Source organism: Necator americanus, chromosome I (assembly GCF_031761385.1).
Source record: "Necator americanus strain Aroian chromosome I, whole genome shotgun sequence".
Lineage (NCBI taxonomy): Eukaryota > Metazoa > Nematoda > Chromadorea > Rhabditida > Ancylostomatidae > Necator > Necator americanus.
Genome location: NC_087371.1, coordinates 31,979,836 through 31,997,054, shown reverse-complemented (window position 1 = coordinate 31,997,054; position 17,219 = coordinate 31,979,836). Strand labels below are relative to the sequence as shown.

Sequence of the window (17,219 nt, the reverse complement as noted above, 5' to 3'; positions counted from 1 at the left end):
GGTCAATTTCTGAGCAAATTTTATAGGTGCCGATTGGAAATGGTGGTAGTTACGTATGAGCTGCTTATGTATTCCACAAACAATAGAAAGCAAAAAGAAAAACAGCTATTTTTTGTTACTGACGCGAACGAGTAATCGATACATATATATTGAGAAAAATCTGTTATCTTCAATGAGAAGGACTTGCTGGGAACAATATTTGGGAACAATAGAGGTTTGCTAATACCTCTGAACTGCTATTCCTCGTAACCAGGCAGCACTTGTCTTAGTTGGGGAGACAGAATGAATAACTACGAATCGTTAGCTCCCTACTCAGTAGAGAAATCCCGCAAGTAAGCTATCGATTAGTCGATATTGTCTGTAGAACTGGATTGGGATAATTGTTTGTAGTCGGCCAGTCTGGCTGAGAAGTACCTTTCAAAACTCAATTACAACTATTTTTCGTGAACTATTTGCGGCTCCTTTACGTTCAGCTAGACCGTGGTCTTGACACCACTGAAGAGAGCTCTCAATTATTACGCTTACTCTTATCTAAAAAATTATATGATTTCAACCCTATAATTTGTAGCTGAAATATTAACCAAAGGAGGAATTTTTGTTTTTAAAAGAAATGGAGGTTTTTTTTTCTGCAATGAGTAACTGCTGATGCAGCGATGCCGGCCTGCTGATAGATGGGACGACGTTTATGTTTTTGTTGAATGGACATGAAGATGCAAAATTCAATGTTGCACTTTAATCGAGAGCCCTCACTACGTATATTTCATCCCAAAAAAAACTTCAGTAGTCCATGCGAGTTAAATCACCGTGGCTACCAAATACTAAAGCGAAGCTTAATGCTGTGTCTGTGCGTTTGTGGTTGTCGATATGGTCGCTCAATTAGTGCCCGTGTGCGGACGGCCAGCAAAAACCGTGTTTGCCCATACCCCATCGGTTGCATCGGCGGCTGCGGCGGAGGCATCAGCAATCCTCGGCAGCGGCCGTAACGGATTATGAAACATCGCCAGTGAACGGTGGACTGGCACACTGGCCTGGCTGACGAACGCTGTCTAGCGTATCCACTATTTTATTTAACTGGAATTCGTGCACCCCCGCATTCTACATGCCATGGAGTCTCCCAGTCCATCACCCAGCCCAGTGCCCACTAAAGAGGTGATTGATCAGATTACAGAACATTTCGTGACAATCTTCATTATATTTTGTTCTTTTCTCATACAAATAAACAGCGTTCAGCCGATTTCAGAATTGCTTTTGAATCTTCAGGGAGTTTGAAGCTCTAAGCTCATTAATTGAACCAAACTCCAGTATGTTGTAGATAAGAACTTTGTAGACTAAAAAAAGTCGGAATAATCTGTCGGAATACACATAGAGTTATGTATGAATGATTATATTGCGAGAAAAAAAAGCATGCAGCCAGAGACCCACTCTCTAAGATGGTTCACAGATTCTTGCCTCCTGTATCTTCCTTTTGTTTACGTATTATTTCTTCGACTCCAAATAACCAACATTTTGTGCATGCCTGATGAAAATCGATGACTGACGATAGCCATTTCATTTTTTGAATCCACGTGATACTTACGTCGCTTATTGCTTTGCAGTAGTCCTTTATGCATTCACAAAGGAAGTATATCAAGCGGTTTGAGCGTCACCACACTATCATGCTTTGTTCGATAGCGAGGAGCGCAGAATAATCATAATGCATTTGCTGTGTAAATTCTTTGGTTTTGAATTTTTGAGCTCATTCATGAGTACAAATTCTTATTCGTGAAAAATACGAGTTTGCTGTAATACTCAGATATTGCTTCTCTGAATGCATTCGCTTCCTTCCTACATCTTCGTAGTTAACTCTTGCCCTCGGTTTTTTTTGTGGTACAAATATAGTGTGCAATTAATTTTCTGGATGGCGCTGCTTGAATGCACATGTTGGTGGTGAATTTCATTTAATTGGAAGCGTTGGCTCTTAATTTTATCCTTTTCATTAACAACCCCAACAATTGACAAATGGAGGCCTGGGAAACGGAGCCACTGTTGAATGATAATACCGTGGATTTTTTACGTATATCTAATAATAGTTTTTAATGGGGAACGTGGTTTTACAAGCATCTGTGCGAGTTTTTTTTTATTATATGGACTTAATTGCAATTTATGTTTTAGTTAGCGATGTCTTATAATAATTCAGCTCAAAACATCTGCGATGAAATCAATAAAGAGGTGGCTTGTGCTTTCTTCCGATTGTAACATTTCTTGGAGAGATGCGGGCACGTTGCAGTAGCCACTAATTTCATCGATGGATTTTGTTATGTGCTTTGTAGTTTAGCGGTTTCAATTTTCTGTCATCGAGTTCAGTTATCAGTTCTCGCTTTAGTGCTGGATGGTTTTTCCTGGATTTTCGAGCGTTGTGGGCAAAAAACCTTTTGAGCAGGTTGTACGGGTCTGAGTTAATCTTAGCGATTATCATGTAACTAGCATACATTTTAATCGGATCTTAAGATTAATAGCAGCGGGTCACGATTTTGACAGTGTACGGAAACCGCAGGGAAATCCTAGAGTTCGAGTTAAAGATTGCGAAAACCACCGTGGTTCCCCTCATCCTCTCCTAATCGTTGTAAAAAAAAAACAACGCTGTGGAAGACAGCTTTCCTCCTTACGAAATCACTTGCAACGCGCCACCCATGCACGCGCCGCGTCTAAGTCTAAAATTAGTAGGCTCGCTTCACCAGCCTATTTAAGTAAAACAAACGAATAGGTTGTTAAGGAGACCGAAACGTGTACGAAGGTATGCGTTCTAGGAACTAAGGCGATTCACACGCCATTTTTCATTACGATTAGGGAAAGACGAGCGTAACCATGCCGGTTTACGCAATCTAGGACCCAAACTTTAGGGTTTTGCTGTAGTTTGTGCAACACGCCAAAATCGTGGTGCACTTTTTTTAAATTTCTTTCATATGTAGGGTACGTATTGCTTCAATACTTTCAGTCAGTGTGAACTGAGCTTTTAAGCAAGTGCAGTTTATATCACGTCTTTCATCTTAAGGATTTTTGTAATAGGACCGTAGGAGCAGCGGCTGCATGTTCTATTTCCAAATCTCAATTATTTACATTGATTAACGCAGACACGCGACATTAGATGCGATGTGGCACTCGGTCAAAAACTTTCTGAAGGCTATACTCGTAGCAACTCATATGCTCATTCTTTCACAAAGCTATTGTCGGGTAAAACGACCTGAAGTTTGATGCTGTTGCTATTTGTAAGTGCAAGAAGCGAGGCGGTGTAGCTAGCGGTTCCAATCGAGTTGGGACCTTCGTTCACTCCACTCATCTCTACATTTAGGGTGGAGCTAGCGGTGGTCCCAACGAACTGCTACCTCCACCGCGCCGCTTTGAGCGCTGTCGCTTACGCAGTAACAAGTTCTGGTCGTTTTTACCCGATTAGCTAGGATTTGCTTGGAAACAAATTTCAAAATTCTGTTGAGATTCAAGCTGACAACAGGGGGAAATTGTGTTGATTTCGGGTGATGGTTGTTTGGTGGTAGTTGTTTTCTGACGCAAGTTTCGATTTTATTTCTGAAGTATTCAGTTGTTGTTGTTCCCTAGGAGCTAGTTCAGCAGTGGTTTCTGTAAGAGCTTCTCTGAAGGGATAAGTTCCTCGTAAAACAGAATTTTTTACTATGAGAACATGATACTTCTGGTTAATCTTTGATTTGGAAAGTGCGAGAGAACGGGAAATTGCATGAACCCCAGTACATACTTAGTAGATCCTATTAAAAACTGCAAAACTTGTTATGATAATCGATTTACAGTTTATGGGTAATCCTTGCGACTTCAGCTAATGAAATTCATCACGAGGACCTTTCTGTGTGCTCAGAAACTTCCGAACTTTCCGTCTGAAAAGGAATTTTTAAGGTGGCAATTGCATCGAAAGAGTCTGTTACGGAGTATGTGAAGAATGCGGGTTTGGCGTTACTTGGCGCCACAAATCATGCAGCCCAACTTGAAATGGTCCTGGAAGAGTCGGATGCGGTTGTGAAATTCATCACTGATCCACAGACTCAAGTACTTGTTGTGGATAGAACTGTTCATCGCGGTGAGCACTACATTTTCTCGTCGCGAATATATGGCAAATCGTCATTGCTTGTTTTTTTTTCTCCAAATTCTTTGATTTGCAGATCAGTCGGGTGATGCTGACACAGGTGACGAAAGTGAGACAGCGGTCGTTGTGTTTGCAGTTCGCAATGATGTACTATATAGAACGGATAAAAGCACATCGATAGTGTTCATGAAGAGGGGCGCGATTGTGGAAGCCGATAAATCGATCCCAGATCAGCTGAGAGTAATCGTGTATGTCAAAATCCTTTTTAGAAATTTGAACTACGATTATCTGAAGCACTTGATACTGCTCATTGTGCAGACAGTGGATGATATCACGTACATATCAATGCCATGTTTTTCATGACGAATAACATACCTTTATTTCAACACGTTTGCTACCTAAACACTATTTCCGTGTGAACGTCTAGGCAAACTTCTTCCTTAAACTCTCTAAAGTTCATAGGAAAAAAGTACATCGGGGTTTATTGTGGTCTGCATTTCTTATCTTTTCTACTGGCAATCTCACTGTTTTTCGTTGTGTATTGGGAGTCGTACCAGGTGTAGATCACATTCTCAGGACAGACAGTTCACTTAAACGATCCGTTCAACATTTTTGATCTATGCGCGCTAGTCTTGATCTTTATAAAAGATGCACTGATTGATCCGATGTCCGTAACTACCGCTGTCCTCCCGTTTGTTTTTCACCACCTTTGTAGTAAATTATATAAACAGTGACGAAGAAATTGCTAATAGTAAATTGCGTAAGACTATCTCTTAAGTAGCTACACTGAGTAGCTTATCCTGCCGCATTTGCAAGTTTTCCTAGGGCTCAATTACTGTTGTCTTGAATAATTAATCGAACTGTAAAATTTCTAATCCCTCAAGAGAGTGCATTCTTGCAGCTCTAACATTCCTTTTTCCTTTTTTTTGGAACATGTGAACTCTTGACGTTATCTTTTCGTCCCCGTTCTCCCTCTTATCGTTCGAACTATCTATTTTTGGCCTGGTGTGTTTAACCTGTTCTGCTCAGTAGGCTCATCCTCATCGAAATTCGCATATCAGAACAACTAGATGATAGTTGCAGGATTTGCTCTTTTGACTAGCTCCAATTCGCCAATATCGTGTGTCTTATATACTGGTAGTTTAGTAGCTACTTACATCGAGAAAAAATCCGAGAGCGTAATTAGAACAAATGATTGATGTGACATTTTTTCACTACCCTGACTATGTAGCTTCATAGGTGATTTTGACACGATATTATGGAAAGCTTGCATATTATAGGTTAAACGAAGGAAATCCATATGAGACCTTGTTCTCGTTAATCGGAAAAGCAGTAACTCCGTATTTTAAATCGTTCATAAAAGAAAGTGGCCGAGGAGAGCGTGATGGTGACAAACTTGCACCAACAGTTGAGAAAAATCTCAATGAGGCAGAGGTTAATGACTTTATGATGTTGAGTGGAAAAGATCTTCTGCAAAAGTATGACTTAAGGTTGCATTGCTTCACCTACAACAAAATATAGATATACCGGAGATTAACCTAGTAATCAATCCACATATTCAAGCGGCTATCCAGAAAGCAAGCAAAGAAGGAAGAAAAGCAAAGGTAACATCCCTTTTAGCTTGACTTCAATGAAGCATTATAAGTAATCATTGGTTCTAAGGTGACAGATTTGGGTGATCTGGTCGAGGATTCGCAATTCTTGAATAGTTTGCAGTCCGGAGTGAACAGATGGATTAAGGAAATCAGAAAGGTTAGCAGCTAATAGTGCAATAGAGTATACTCGTTGATAGGATAGCTTGTAGTATCTGAGAGTGTTTTTCTGTCATATTTCTCGTGTCTAGGTTACTAAGCTGGAACGAGATCCTGGATCGGGTTCGTCCCTACAAGAAATGACATTCTGGCTGAACTTGGAACGAGCCTTGCAGAAAATTTTGCAAAAGCGAGAGTCTGAAGAAGTAAGCCTCACTTTCCACAATAAATGTTCAGGTTTGCGAACTTGAATTTTTCAGGTCACACTAACTCTTGAAGCACTAAAATGTGGAAAACGCTTTCACGCCACTGTTTCGTTTGATACGGACACAGGTTTCTTTTGTTTCACTATTGTTTATTGAATCCACGTTTCGTGGAACCGAAAGCTAGGATTCTACTTTTTTAGATTTTCGATCTTGTTTTGTCCTTCAGTTCATCTTAATTAAGTTCTGTAGACTTTAACATCCAAATCATTTCAGTAGATCCAAATTAGGACTTTATTGTTCCAATTTTTTGAAATCCCTTGCATGCTTTAGTGCCTGTGCCACATAATTTTGGAACCAAATTTCCCTCCGCTGCTCCGGCTAGCGCTTTAACTTTTGTGTGTATTGATTTCTATGCATGACTCCATGACTTCCGTTTTCTGGTATTAATATCTGTGCAGGATCCAATGTGTTTTATTGTGTTTACATGTACACGCTGTTTTTAGGCCTGAAACAGACGCTTGCCTTGGTATCAGACTACAATTCACTAATGAAGGATTTTCCACTAAATGAGCTCGTCTCTGCAACTGATTTGGATTCGATCAAAGTAGCACTTGGCAATGTCTTTAGCCATATGAAAAAGATCAGGTCGCATTTTCCTCGACCTTTCTACTGAAATTCTTTTTTTCACAGTATGATAAACTTCTGCTTGTTGTAGAGCAACGAAATATCCTATTCAAAGGGCGTTGAGGTTCATTGAAGCCATCTCAAGAGATATGAACGCACAGATTCTGAAGGTATGCGCTTGTTAAGTTTTTGACTTTGATTTTGTGCCGAATAAATATTTGTTCAGGTCCTCGGCACTCGTCGATTGATGCATATTTCCATTGTTGAGTTTGATCAACTGATGATGCAGTGTATTCAGCTGTTCACCAAATGGGATGATGAATATGATAAGTGAGTCATTCGGAAGACTCTTCCATATATTTGTTAGTATTACATAAAAGTGACCTTGAAAAGATTCCGAGAATGGAAGTATTTATGGAAATGTTGAGAACAACGCCCAATGAACTACCATTCTGAATTAATTTTTTTAAAGATTCATCACTCTACTACGAGACATCTCCAAGAAGAAACGAGATGAGCCTGTGAAACTTATGTGGAAAGTTCTGCCTTTGCACAAAAAGCTTGAAGGACGCCTAGTGCAGATCAAGGCTTTCAGAAAGTTAGTTTTTTTTTTCAAATAAAATCAAGGAGCTAATCAGGTGTTAGTTGTATTCGTTGTTAGGAAGCTAATAATAAGCTGTATGACGGAATTGTTGGAATTCCCAGCGGCAGTGTAAAGTAATTATAGCAAGGGTATCTAGTCAATTATTTTGTTCGTAGTGACAAGTGTTGGAAAACTCCAATCAAATCCGTGAGTATTGGAAAAAAAATGACGGCATTTTTGCCAGCTTTTACTTTTTGAGATGTGAGCTCAAACTATAGAGATCATCTCTATGGAAGTGTTATTATCTTGCTTAGTTTGCTACTTCAAAGTCATTTACGTCGTCTGTATGTGATTTTAAAATGAGTATTTCATCCTTTTAATTTGGTAAATATGCTACGAAAGTAACCTCTTTTTTCCCTACAGGCAGCACGAACAACTCCGCGTTGTTATCGCCCGAGTTCTCCGCCCAGCTGGTACGCCATCCGGTGAAACTCAGCCTGAAACTCAGCCGCATAGTGGAGAACTTACTCCAGTTGATCAAGTGACTTACTTCCTCATTCATCTACTACTTGTTACCCTTTTATGATTTTTTCTTGAGGTCAACTTGGCGTACGAGTTCGTGAAGGAAGTTGACTGCTTGGATGTCAGCATTGAGGGCACAACTGCTTGGGATGCTGCCCAGCGAAGGTGACTGTCACACAGTTTGTCTGAAATTTCCTGTAAATCATTCGTATTTAGGTACGAAGAACAGATCTCACGGGTGGAGACTGCAATTACATCGAGATTAAGAGATCAGTTGGGGTCAGCAAGAAACGCGAATGAGATGTTCAGCATATTCAGGTTTTTCATTCTTCGGAGCCACCATTTTCAAAACTTTAACGGTTGTGCATTAATCGGCATTTTAGCCGTTTTAATGCCCTCTTCTGCCGCCCACAAATCCTCGGAGCAGTTCGTGAGTACCAAACTCAGCTGATCCAGAGAGTGAAAGAGGATATAGAGAGACTGCAGGTCTCCTTTTTGCTTTCAGCTTTTGTTTCAGGATAATAGCGATGCTATTTCATGAATAGTTAATCTTTATATATTTTAGGCTAAGTTTACGAAGCAGTATGCGGATCACCGTGGCGAAATACTAACACAAACATTTGATATCCCACCACTTTCGGCCAACATTATCTGGATCCGTCAAATTGAACGACAACTTCAGTTGTACATGCAAAGAGTGGCATCTGTGCTTGGAACTGGATGGGAAAATCATGTAGAAGGTGCGTTAAGTAGGGAAATTGTAGAGTTTCTTTTAAGGATGCGTAACGTAATGTGATTTACGTGCATGAAATTCATTTGATTTTAGCCCGACAATTAAAGACGGAAGCTGATAACTTCCGGAAGGTGTTAGATACTCAAGGGTTGTTCGAAAACTGGGTAGAACAGATTCTTGCCAAAGGAACAAGTACTCCCGGAAGAGTGAGTATGCTTGCCACGATGGCTCGCTTTTTTAGAATTTCGGATCATATGCGTTTTAGGTGTTTGTTATTGATCGACGCTCCAAGGATGGCAAACCTTTTCTACATCTCAAAGTCAATTTCAGTCCAGAGAGCATTGTTCTGCACAAAGAGGTTAGTTGTCTCTGAATATCGGTGATGTCAAGTTTCACTTTGTTTCACTCCTTGAACAGGTGCGGAATTTGAAAAACATGGGCTTTCGCATCCCCCTCAAAGTGGTAAACGCGGCTCATCAAGCCAATCAGATTTATCCATACGCGATCAGTCTCCTAGAATCGATTAGGGTACGTGTTTCAAAAGGTTTCATTCTAATTTTTTCAGATCTACTAACTTTTCTTTTTAGACTTATGAATCGATCAACGAGAGGTTGTCAGCAAAAACAGGCATAGATACACTAATTGCCAGCTACAAAAAGGATATACAATCACAAATCGGTGAAGGATATCAGCTAACTTGGGAGTCTTACAAAATTGACCCTTATGTGACGAAACTGGCTGACACTGTAAACAATTACCAGGTAAAGTAGGAAATAATCTACTGTATTTTTTGAAGGAAAACGTTTCAACTTTCAGGAACGAGTCGAGGAGCTGATTTTGATCGCGGATAATATTGAAGTCGATTTAGCTGCCTTAGACACGTGCCAATACAATTCCGCTACTATTGGGGCTCAACTAGCGTCGATCCAGAAATCGGTGGATCAACTGGCATTAGGAAACTATTCTAATCTCACCCAGTGGGTGGACAAACTGGATAAAAAGATCGAAGCTAAGTTAGCTGCAAGGGTTGAAGAAGCTATACGACTATGGACTCTCGTATATTCGGCCAGCGAGGAAGTCGACGAGTACAAGGAAAGTAATGTTGCCTTACCGCCGGTACATCCTGTATTGATCGAAATTCGCCTGACAGCCCAGACCATCTACATAAGTCCATCGATAGAGCAGGCTAGAGCCAAACTTCTGGAACAACTCGTCGAATGGCATGCTGTAGTGACAAGTCAGCCGAGAATTAGCAGCACGAGGTTCCAGGTAGAGTATCTGTTGAGTACCTGATGCGAATTTCTATTCAGAACGTTCAATTATCAGTTTTGATCTCTTTTTCTACGTTTTTCATTTTTCAGTTGGCTATGAATCGCGACCTTAATGTAGCCACGTACAAGAATGTTCTTAGTCACCTTCCTAATGGTCTAGGAGAGCTGGAGAAGGCTTACACTACCGTGGATCGTATATTAAGAGAGGTATTTTCAAAAATTGATTTTCGTGATCGTGATCAGAAGTATCAGGCGATTTCCTTTGCAGGTAGACGAATACGTCAACGAATGGCTGAGATATCAAGCGTTGTGGGATCTCCAAGCTGAGATGTTGTATGAGAGACTTGGCTCGGACCTGTCAAAGTGGATGAAAACGCTGGTAGAAATCAGAAAGAGTCGCAGCACGTTTGATACTCAGGTTAGACACTTGAATATCACTTTATTACTTTTCGTCCCGAAAAGAAAAAAAAAAAGAAAAAAATCCGGAAATGTCCCCCTTTCTCGTCCTGGCTGTATTAGTTGCGTAAATGAGTATCTGATGTAGACACCTGACCATCCCAAGGATGTACAGGACGAAGAGAATAGAAGTATAGAAATGAATTTACCTGGTTACACTCCTTAGATGATAGCTCATTGAGATCCATTTCAGGATACCAAGAAGGAAATATTCCCCGTAGTTGTTGATTATGCCAAGGTTCAGCTCAAAGTAACCTTGAAGTATGATTACTGGCACAAAGAAGTACTGCAGAAGTTTGGTACAGCTGTTGGTGAGTAACTGATTAGAGCTGTCACTCAGGCAGATTATTTGTAAATTTAGTTCAAAAATTTGGTGAGTGCGTTATTTTAGGTCACGAAATGCAGCAGTTCTTCGGTAACATCTCGAAATGGCGCGAAGAGCTCGAGTCTCAAGGTGTTGATTCCGGAACGACAAGTGATGCGGTGGCGTTGATCACATACGTGCAAACGCTCAAAAAACAAACTAAAGTTGGACAAGAAACAGTGGGTGGAATGCTTTCTAATTATTAGTGTAAATAGTATTGTAAAGGAAATTCTAAAAATAATGAGGACGACTGGTTTAGGTTGATCAGTTCCGTGCAGCTCAACGCCTTTTGTCACAACAACGCTATCAGTTCCCTGCTCAATGGATGTATGCAGAGAATGTCGAGGGAGAATGGTCAGCATTGTCGGAAATTCTGTTGCGCAAAGATTCTGCGATTCAGTCACAGGTGAAGGACGTTGTTGATAGTAAAGAGCATGGTTTACGTTTGTGGTAATGTGTTCTTGTTGACGCTTACTACATCAGATGGAGCTTCTTTGCTCATTTTTTAAAATTTTTTCTTGTAATTTAATGCCTATCCAGTTATGTCCATAGTGGGGTAATTTATAGATGACTGCTAAATTTTCTTCATTCTCATTAATTTCCAGGTGAATAACCTCCAATCTAAAATCCGCGAGGAGAACGAAATGGTCGAAAAACGTACCCAAGAGACCTTGTCAGAGTGGGAAAGAGCAAAGCCCGTGGAAGGAGCGCAAAGACCGAACGAGGCGCTCGCGGCGCTCAATACATTCGAACAGAAGATGGCCAAGTTATCGGAGGTGAGCGGTACTTCTAGATAGGTTTACAGATCCTATCAACCTAATCCTGGTCTAGGACCGCGAAAAAATGCGAAAAGCACGTCATGCCTTGGATATGGCCGATCCTACAGGCGTACCAGTCGATGCTGACAAGTTGGCTGTAGCCGCTGAAGAATTGGCTGATCTAAAAGGTGTTTGGCAAGCACTTACACCGATTTACACTTCGATTGATGAGATGAAGGTGGGTTGAATTTCTCATTTACTTATTATGTGGAACTACTCAGCTGGTCCAATCTTAATTTCATTTCGATTCAGGAAAAGACCTGGTTGTCGGTACAACCGCGCAAGTTGCGACAGTCGCTTGATGAACTGATGAACCAGCTGAAACATTTGCCTGTCAAATATAAGAGCTATAAAAGTTATGAGTATGCGAAACAAATGATGCATAACTACTCGAAGGTCAGTTATTCTTCTTTTTTTTCTAATTATGATTTGGATTTTTCCTGTTTAGATGAACATGCTGGTAATGGAATTGAAGTCTGAAGCGTTGAAAGAGCGTCATTGGAGACAAATGATGAAAGAGTTGCGAGTTAACTGGAACTTGTCGGAGCTTACTCTTGGGCAGGTGCGAATCGCCACATATTTACTTTTCGCACATGGTTTTTGTGGATTTTTTGATTTTTCAAGGTCTGGGATGCAGATCTTCAACGTCACGAACATACCATAAAGCAGATCCTTCTAGTCGCACAAGGAGAAATGGCGTTAGAAGAGTTTTTGAAACAGGTCTGTGATAAAACGCTGGGAAGAAGTATAGAACCGCAAAAGATTGCTATTCATGCCACAATTTCTTTCTAGATGAGGGATTTCTGGCAATCGTACGATGTGGAACTTGTTAACTACCAAAATAAGACCCGGCTCATCAAAGGATGGGATGAATTATTCAACAAACTCAAAGAACATCAGAATTCTTTGGCTGCTATGAAATTGTCACCGTACTATAAGCAGTTCGAAGAGGTTTGAGATTTGCCTTCTGTCACAAGTTTTTTTTTTTCTCGATTTTTATTTTAAGACAGTGTATCAAGAAATTGACGTGATACAGAAATCTCAGAGAAAATGTAGATTTGGGTTGTACATTACGGAAACGAGCAGAGCTCCGCTCATTCTCCCCTAAACCGTCGTGGAAAATGACGTGGAAGACGTCGTTTTTTCCTACGGAGTAGAAACACGCCACCCTTCTGCCCCCTCCGCTCTGCGATTGAGCGGAAGATGATTAGTGAAGTCTCTTCGCCAGCCTTTTCAAGTAAAACCAACGAATAAACCGCTGAGGGGACTGGAACATGTACAAAGGCGAGCGTTCTAGCGTACCTCGTAGGAACTAAAGCTATTCCCACGCCGTTTTTAAGATGACTAGGGGAAATTGGGCGGAGCCACGCTCGCTTCTGTAATCTACAATCTGAACTCTACGTTTTCCCTCGAGTTTCCGCACCACATCAATTTCGCCACCCTGCCTTTAATTTCTCGTGGACGTATTTGCTTCTAGAATGCCCTATCGTGGGAGGAGAAGCTGAATCGTATAAGCGCAATGTTTGACGTATGGATTGATGTCCAGCGTCGATGGGTATACCTAGAAGGCCTCTTCTCAGGATCTGCTGATATCGCTACGTTATTGCCTATCGAAAGCGCGAGATTCTCGAGGTTAGTGTTCATACTACATCTAGTGGGTTTGTTATTGTATGGTGTTAGTTATCACTGTTTATTGCTGCTATTTATTTACATTCACTTCTTAATCTTAACTGAACGGCTATATGGACATTCAAGTTTCGAGAAGTTATCGTGTAATTAGGAAACACCAATGATTTCGCATATTTTTGATCTTTTAAAAATATTCTCAAGAGGTAATGGTGTATAACCTCGGTACCAAATTCGTAATTTTCTAAACCGAATGTCTCCTAGAGATAGCTTCAATAAGGACGTCCAGTACATTTATCCGGACAAAGAAATCCAGTTAAATGTCTACTTTTTATTGAAAAATTGTTCTTATTAAAGTCAGACAATTGTTGACAGTAGCTAATGTGGCGAAATATAGTGAGCTCCAGCCATTTGGAATTGTTCAAAATCGAAAAATGGTTTGAAAACTCACTTCGGAATATTTTCTATGTGATCCATTGCAGCATTTCCACGGAATTCTTAGCGCTAATGAAGAAAGTCGCTCAGTCTCCGCGTATCCTTGATGTTGTGGGGATGCAAGGAGCTCAGCGGTTGTTGGATAGGCTTGCCGACATGCTTTCAAAAATCCAGAAAGCACTAGGAGAATACCTGGAAAGAGAAAGGGCGTCGTTCCCAAGGTATTGCCTTATTCATCACTCTTGAAAAAAAAATTCTGGGTTGATTCTGAAAATTTGTTCATTTAAGGTTCTATTTTGTGGGAGATGAAGATTTGCTAGAAATCATGGGCAATAGTAAGGATGTAGCAAGACTGCAAAAGCATTTGAAGAAGATGTTCGCTGGAGTAACAGCTATCGATGTTGGAGAGGAGGATCGAATTGTGAGAGCGAATACTGGTAGATTACACCCGGCCCAATTTTGGAACTCTTTTGTAGGTTACTGCACTACACAGCCGAGAAGGTGAAAGGGTTGATCTCGTACAACCGGTTCATACTAAAGATGTAAGGATAAATGATTGGTTAAAGGCACTAGAAGCTGAAATGAAACACACTTTGGCAAGGTAGGAAGATTTTCCACAAATATATAATACTAGGCAGTAGGAGATGAATTTATCGTTATCTAAGACTTCTCGGCATGTCGTTAACACATTTCTCAAAAATGGATATTGATACGGTAACGCCAGACGAGTATATGGAATGGCTGGACAAGTTCCCTGTAAGATTCTTGTTTTTTTTTTTCTTTTCTTGCTTTAATTTAACACCGGCCTTCCCACTTATTTTCTTTTTAAACTCTAGGCTCAAGTTATTGCACTAACAGCTGAGATTTGGTGGAGTAATCAGATGGAAATGGCCTTATCTGACGGCAACGGTGTAGAATCAGTCGAGAAATCTGTTTCTGCGACACTGTCCCTATTGGCTGACTCGGTTCTAAAGGATCAACCACCGATTAGAAGAAAGAAAATTGAAGCTTTGGTCAGTATCGGGGAGATTAGATGATTTATTCATTGTTAATACGCGAAGAATCCGTTTAGATCACGGAATTTGTGCATAAACGTGATACCTGCCGTAGGTTGACATCTGCAGGCGTTAAGAGTCCATCTGAGTTTGGTTGGCTTCAATGCATGAGGTTCTATTTCGATCCGAAACAGGTTAGTGAATTGATTTGAGAATTGAATTTGTATCACAAATCACTGTGTAACCATACTTTTTGTGTATTCTAGCCTGATGCCGTCCGGTGTTGCATAGTGAAAATAGCGAACGCGCAGTTCTATTACGGCTTCGAATACCTTGGAATACAGGAGCGACTAGTAAGAACGCCTCTGACGGACCGTTGCTACCTTACAATGACACAAGCATTGCATTCGAGGTGATGGAAGGTTTTATGATTCGATTTATGGTTTTATCATTCAGAATGAAGTGGGGATGAAGAGGGTCAGAGAGTGGAATTTGATTATTCTAAGAATTCTCGCTAAAATTTTCTCAGATAATTAAAAATTATCAGAAATAGCAAGGTAAACTAAGCTTGGCAGGAAAATAAAAGCATCCATTTCAGATTGGGAGGCTCTCCGTTCGGTCCTGCCGGTACAGGTAAAACCGAGTCAGTGAAAGCACTAGGAAATCAGCTTGGACGATTTGTGCTTGTTTTTAACTGCGACGAAACCTTCGACTTCCAGGTTGATATACAAAATTGTCCATCATAATCAGAGTGAGAGTTAGTTAATTAATCTTGAATAATTCAGGCCATGGGCCGAATCTTAGTGGGTCTTTGCCAAGTAGGAGCTTGGGGATGCTTTGACGAATTCAACCGTTTGGAGGAGCGCATGTTGTCAGCTGTTTCGCAACAGATTCAAACCATTCAGGTTAGCGTAACTCTCCATTCAATTCCTAAATCTAAGAAGTTCTTCCCAGAATGTCCAGATTTCCTTCAGGAAGCTGTTCGTGCTGGCGGTGAGATGAGTGTAGACCTTGTCGGCAAACGCCTGAACGTGAACCCCAACATTGGTATATTTATCACCATGAATCCCGGCTATTCTGGAAGATCAAATCTTCCCGATAACTTGAAACAAGTGGGTTACATACAGTACATCGGTAGATTGCAGAACTGTCGAATTGTTCGTTTAGCTGTTCCGCAGTTTGGCTATGACACAACCGGACAGACAGTTGATCGCTCAAGTGATGCTTTTCTCGCAAGGTTTTCGCACAGCAGAAACACTTGCCAACAAGATCGTCCCTCTTTTCATGTGAGAAATCAGATTTTCTTTCATTTTTATCTTCTTTTAATCTTTTTTCTCCGGAAATCCAGTTCACGCCTTTCTTAGATTGTGCAAGGAACAATTGTCAGCGCAGTGTCACTACGATTTCGGGCTTCGTGCGCTGAAGTATGTGCTGGTGTCGGCTGGAAATGTTAAACGTGACAAATTGGCAAAAATTGGAGCTGCCGCTCTGGAAGATGTGGCTGAGCAACAGGTAACCATATTGTTCCTTTTTTTTACACAGTTTCAGAAATTTTTGGGGTCTACTCCAGGTCAATATCACTTCGTAAGGTTAAATTTCTAGTCACAAGAGCTCAGTTAGTGAATTTCTACCGAATTCTCTACAAGAGCTTTAGAATAGCCTAGTAGTCACCAACATACTACAAAGTTTCAGCAAAATTTTTTTAGAAGAAACTAAATTCTAAATCTCTTTTGAATTGGGCAAGATTATATTGGATAAGGTGCTGGGGCAGTTCTTACCAAATAAAAATGTGAGCGTTCATTGTTCCTACTAAATTACAGAACAGGTGTTCATTGCTGAAATGCTCATTGCATCCTCTTTTGTCAGGATTATTCCCAGTTTATTACTGAAGTCATTTTTACAGTTTAAGATATCAATCAAAAGATCATTTTTTTGCTTATTAGTGGGAAAAGACGCTCTTTAATATTTGTTAGAAATGTATTGTTGCTGATATAGGTTTTTTTTTTCATTTTTCATGTATTTCATGTCCGATGTTTAAACTATTTGATTTTAGTCAGAGTTTTCGGTGAGTTTTCTCTATAATTGTTGATATCGTGTAATTGTGGCTATCCCTTTTGCTTAATTTTGCCTCTTTTTACATCTTTTTTTTCTGCTGCATCTTTGCAGTTTTCTGCATGCTGTTTCAAAATTCGTTCATAGTCAGCTCTTATCGTTCAGATGCTTATTCAATCCGTCTGTGAAACCCTGGTGCCAAAATTAGTCAGTGAGGATATAGCCCTACTTTTCTCTCTGTTGTCTGATGTGTTCCCGTCCGTCCACTACACACCAAATCAGATGATCGAGTGAGTTCCCCGCTGGATTCGAGTGTCGATTCTGAGTGTTTTTCTTGGAAGTAGGCGAGTTTTTCAGACTCCGCCAGCATATCGCTCAAGTCTGCGATGAATTAATGCTCTGCCACGCTGATATCACTGGAGAACTAGGTGCAGCATGGGTTGAGAAAGTCCTGCAGCTCTATCAGATCACCAATCTCAACCATGGTCTCATGTTGGTCGGAGCGAGCGGTAGCGGAAAAACGATGGCCTGGAAGGTGCTATTGAAAGCACTAGAACGATTCGAAAAGATCGAAGGGGTGTCACATGTGATCGATGCGAAGGCGATGAGCAAAGATGCACTGTACGGTGTGCTGGATCCGAATACAAGGGAATGGACAGATGGATTATTTACCTCCGTGATCAGGAAGTGAGCGAG

General features: G+C 40.6%; 1 protein-coding gene across 2 annotated transcripts in view; it reads left to right on the top strand.

Moving 5' to 3' along the window:
- The window catches only part of RB195_007476 (uncharacterized protein), a gene marked incomplete at both ends in the record, with an annotated part of 36,191 nt that overhangs the window by 5,036 nt on the left and 13,936 nt on the right, over nucleotides 1-17,219 (top strand). The window contains 48 exons of one of the 2 annotated variants that reach the window (XM_064181125.1): nucleotides 1,105-1,149; nucleotides 3,901-4,081; nucleotides 4,164-4,335; nucleotides 5,368-5,521; nucleotides 5,578-5,691; nucleotides 5,750-5,839; nucleotides 5,931-6,044; nucleotides 6,099-6,171; nucleotides 6,548-6,689; nucleotides 6,760-6,838; nucleotides 6,895-6,998; nucleotides 7,141-7,266; nucleotides 7,675-7,792; nucleotides 7,850-7,938; nucleotides 7,990-8,091; nucleotides 8,157-8,259; nucleotides 8,339-8,513; nucleotides 8,600-8,712; nucleotides 8,772-8,864; nucleotides 8,924-9,034; nucleotides 9,094-9,267; nucleotides 9,323-9,775; nucleotides 9,868-9,984; nucleotides 10,046-10,195; nucleotides 10,427-10,544; nucleotides 10,625-10,776; nucleotides 10,857-11,003; nucleotides 11,203-11,373; nucleotides 11,429-11,593; nucleotides 11,668-11,811; nucleotides 11,864-11,977; nucleotides 12,040-12,135; nucleotides 12,208-12,366; nucleotides 12,893-13,047; nucleotides 13,524-13,697; nucleotides 13,765-13,897; nucleotides 13,953-14,077; nucleotides 14,142-14,232; nucleotides 14,313-14,489; nucleotides 14,549-14,665; nucleotides 14,738-14,883; nucleotides 15,070-15,190; nucleotides 15,257-15,376; nucleotides 15,446-15,583; nucleotides 15,639-15,757; nucleotides 15,836-15,983; nucleotides 16,689-16,813; nucleotides 16,881-17,210. In XM_064181125.1, the coding sequence (XP_064037940.1) occupies nucleotides 1,105-1,149; nucleotides 3,901-4,081; nucleotides 4,164-4,335; nucleotides 5,368-5,521; nucleotides 5,578-5,691; nucleotides 5,750-5,839; nucleotides 5,931-6,044; nucleotides 6,099-6,171; nucleotides 6,548-6,689; nucleotides 6,760-6,838; nucleotides 6,895-6,998; nucleotides 7,141-7,266; nucleotides 7,675-7,792; nucleotides 7,850-7,938; nucleotides 7,990-8,091; nucleotides 8,157-8,259; nucleotides 8,339-8,513; nucleotides 8,600-8,712; nucleotides 8,772-8,864; nucleotides 8,924-9,034; nucleotides 9,094-9,267; nucleotides 9,323-9,775; nucleotides 9,868-9,984; nucleotides 10,046-10,195; nucleotides 10,427-10,544; nucleotides 10,625-10,776; nucleotides 10,857-11,003; nucleotides 11,203-11,373; nucleotides 11,429-11,593; nucleotides 11,668-11,811; nucleotides 11,864-11,977; nucleotides 12,040-12,135; nucleotides 12,208-12,366; nucleotides 12,893-13,047; nucleotides 13,524-13,697; nucleotides 13,765-13,897; nucleotides 13,953-14,077; nucleotides 14,142-14,232; nucleotides 14,313-14,489; nucleotides 14,549-14,665; nucleotides 14,738-14,883; nucleotides 15,070-15,190; nucleotides 15,257-15,376; nucleotides 15,446-15,583; nucleotides 15,639-15,757; nucleotides 15,836-15,983; nucleotides 16,689-16,813; nucleotides 16,881-17,210 (6,677 nt within the window). Of the gene's footprint in view, nucleotides 1-1,104; nucleotides 1,150-3,900; nucleotides 4,082-4,163; nucleotides 4,336-5,367; nucleotides 5,522-5,577; nucleotides 5,692-5,749; nucleotides 5,840-5,930; nucleotides 6,045-6,098; nucleotides 6,172-6,547; nucleotides 6,690-6,759; nucleotides 6,839-6,894; nucleotides 6,999-7,140; nucleotides 7,267-7,674; nucleotides 7,793-7,849; nucleotides 7,939-7,989; nucleotides 8,092-8,156; nucleotides 8,260-8,338; nucleotides 8,514-8,599; nucleotides 8,713-8,771; nucleotides 8,865-8,923; nucleotides 9,035-9,093; nucleotides 9,268-9,322; nucleotides 9,776-9,867; nucleotides 9,985-10,045; nucleotides 10,196-10,426; nucleotides 10,545-10,624; nucleotides 10,777-10,856; nucleotides 11,004-11,202; nucleotides 11,374-11,428; nucleotides 11,594-11,667; nucleotides 11,812-11,863; nucleotides 11,978-12,039; nucleotides 12,136-12,207; nucleotides 12,367-12,892; nucleotides 13,048-13,523; nucleotides 13,698-13,764; nucleotides 13,898-13,952; nucleotides 14,078-14,141; nucleotides 14,233-14,312; nucleotides 14,490-14,548; nucleotides 14,666-14,737; nucleotides 14,884-15,069; nucleotides 15,191-15,256; nucleotides 15,377-15,445; nucleotides 15,584-15,638; nucleotides 15,758-15,835; nucleotides 15,984-16,688; nucleotides 16,814-16,880; nucleotides 17,211-17,219 lie in introns of those variants that run through there. The other variant, XM_064181126.1, reaches the window with a different exon arrangement.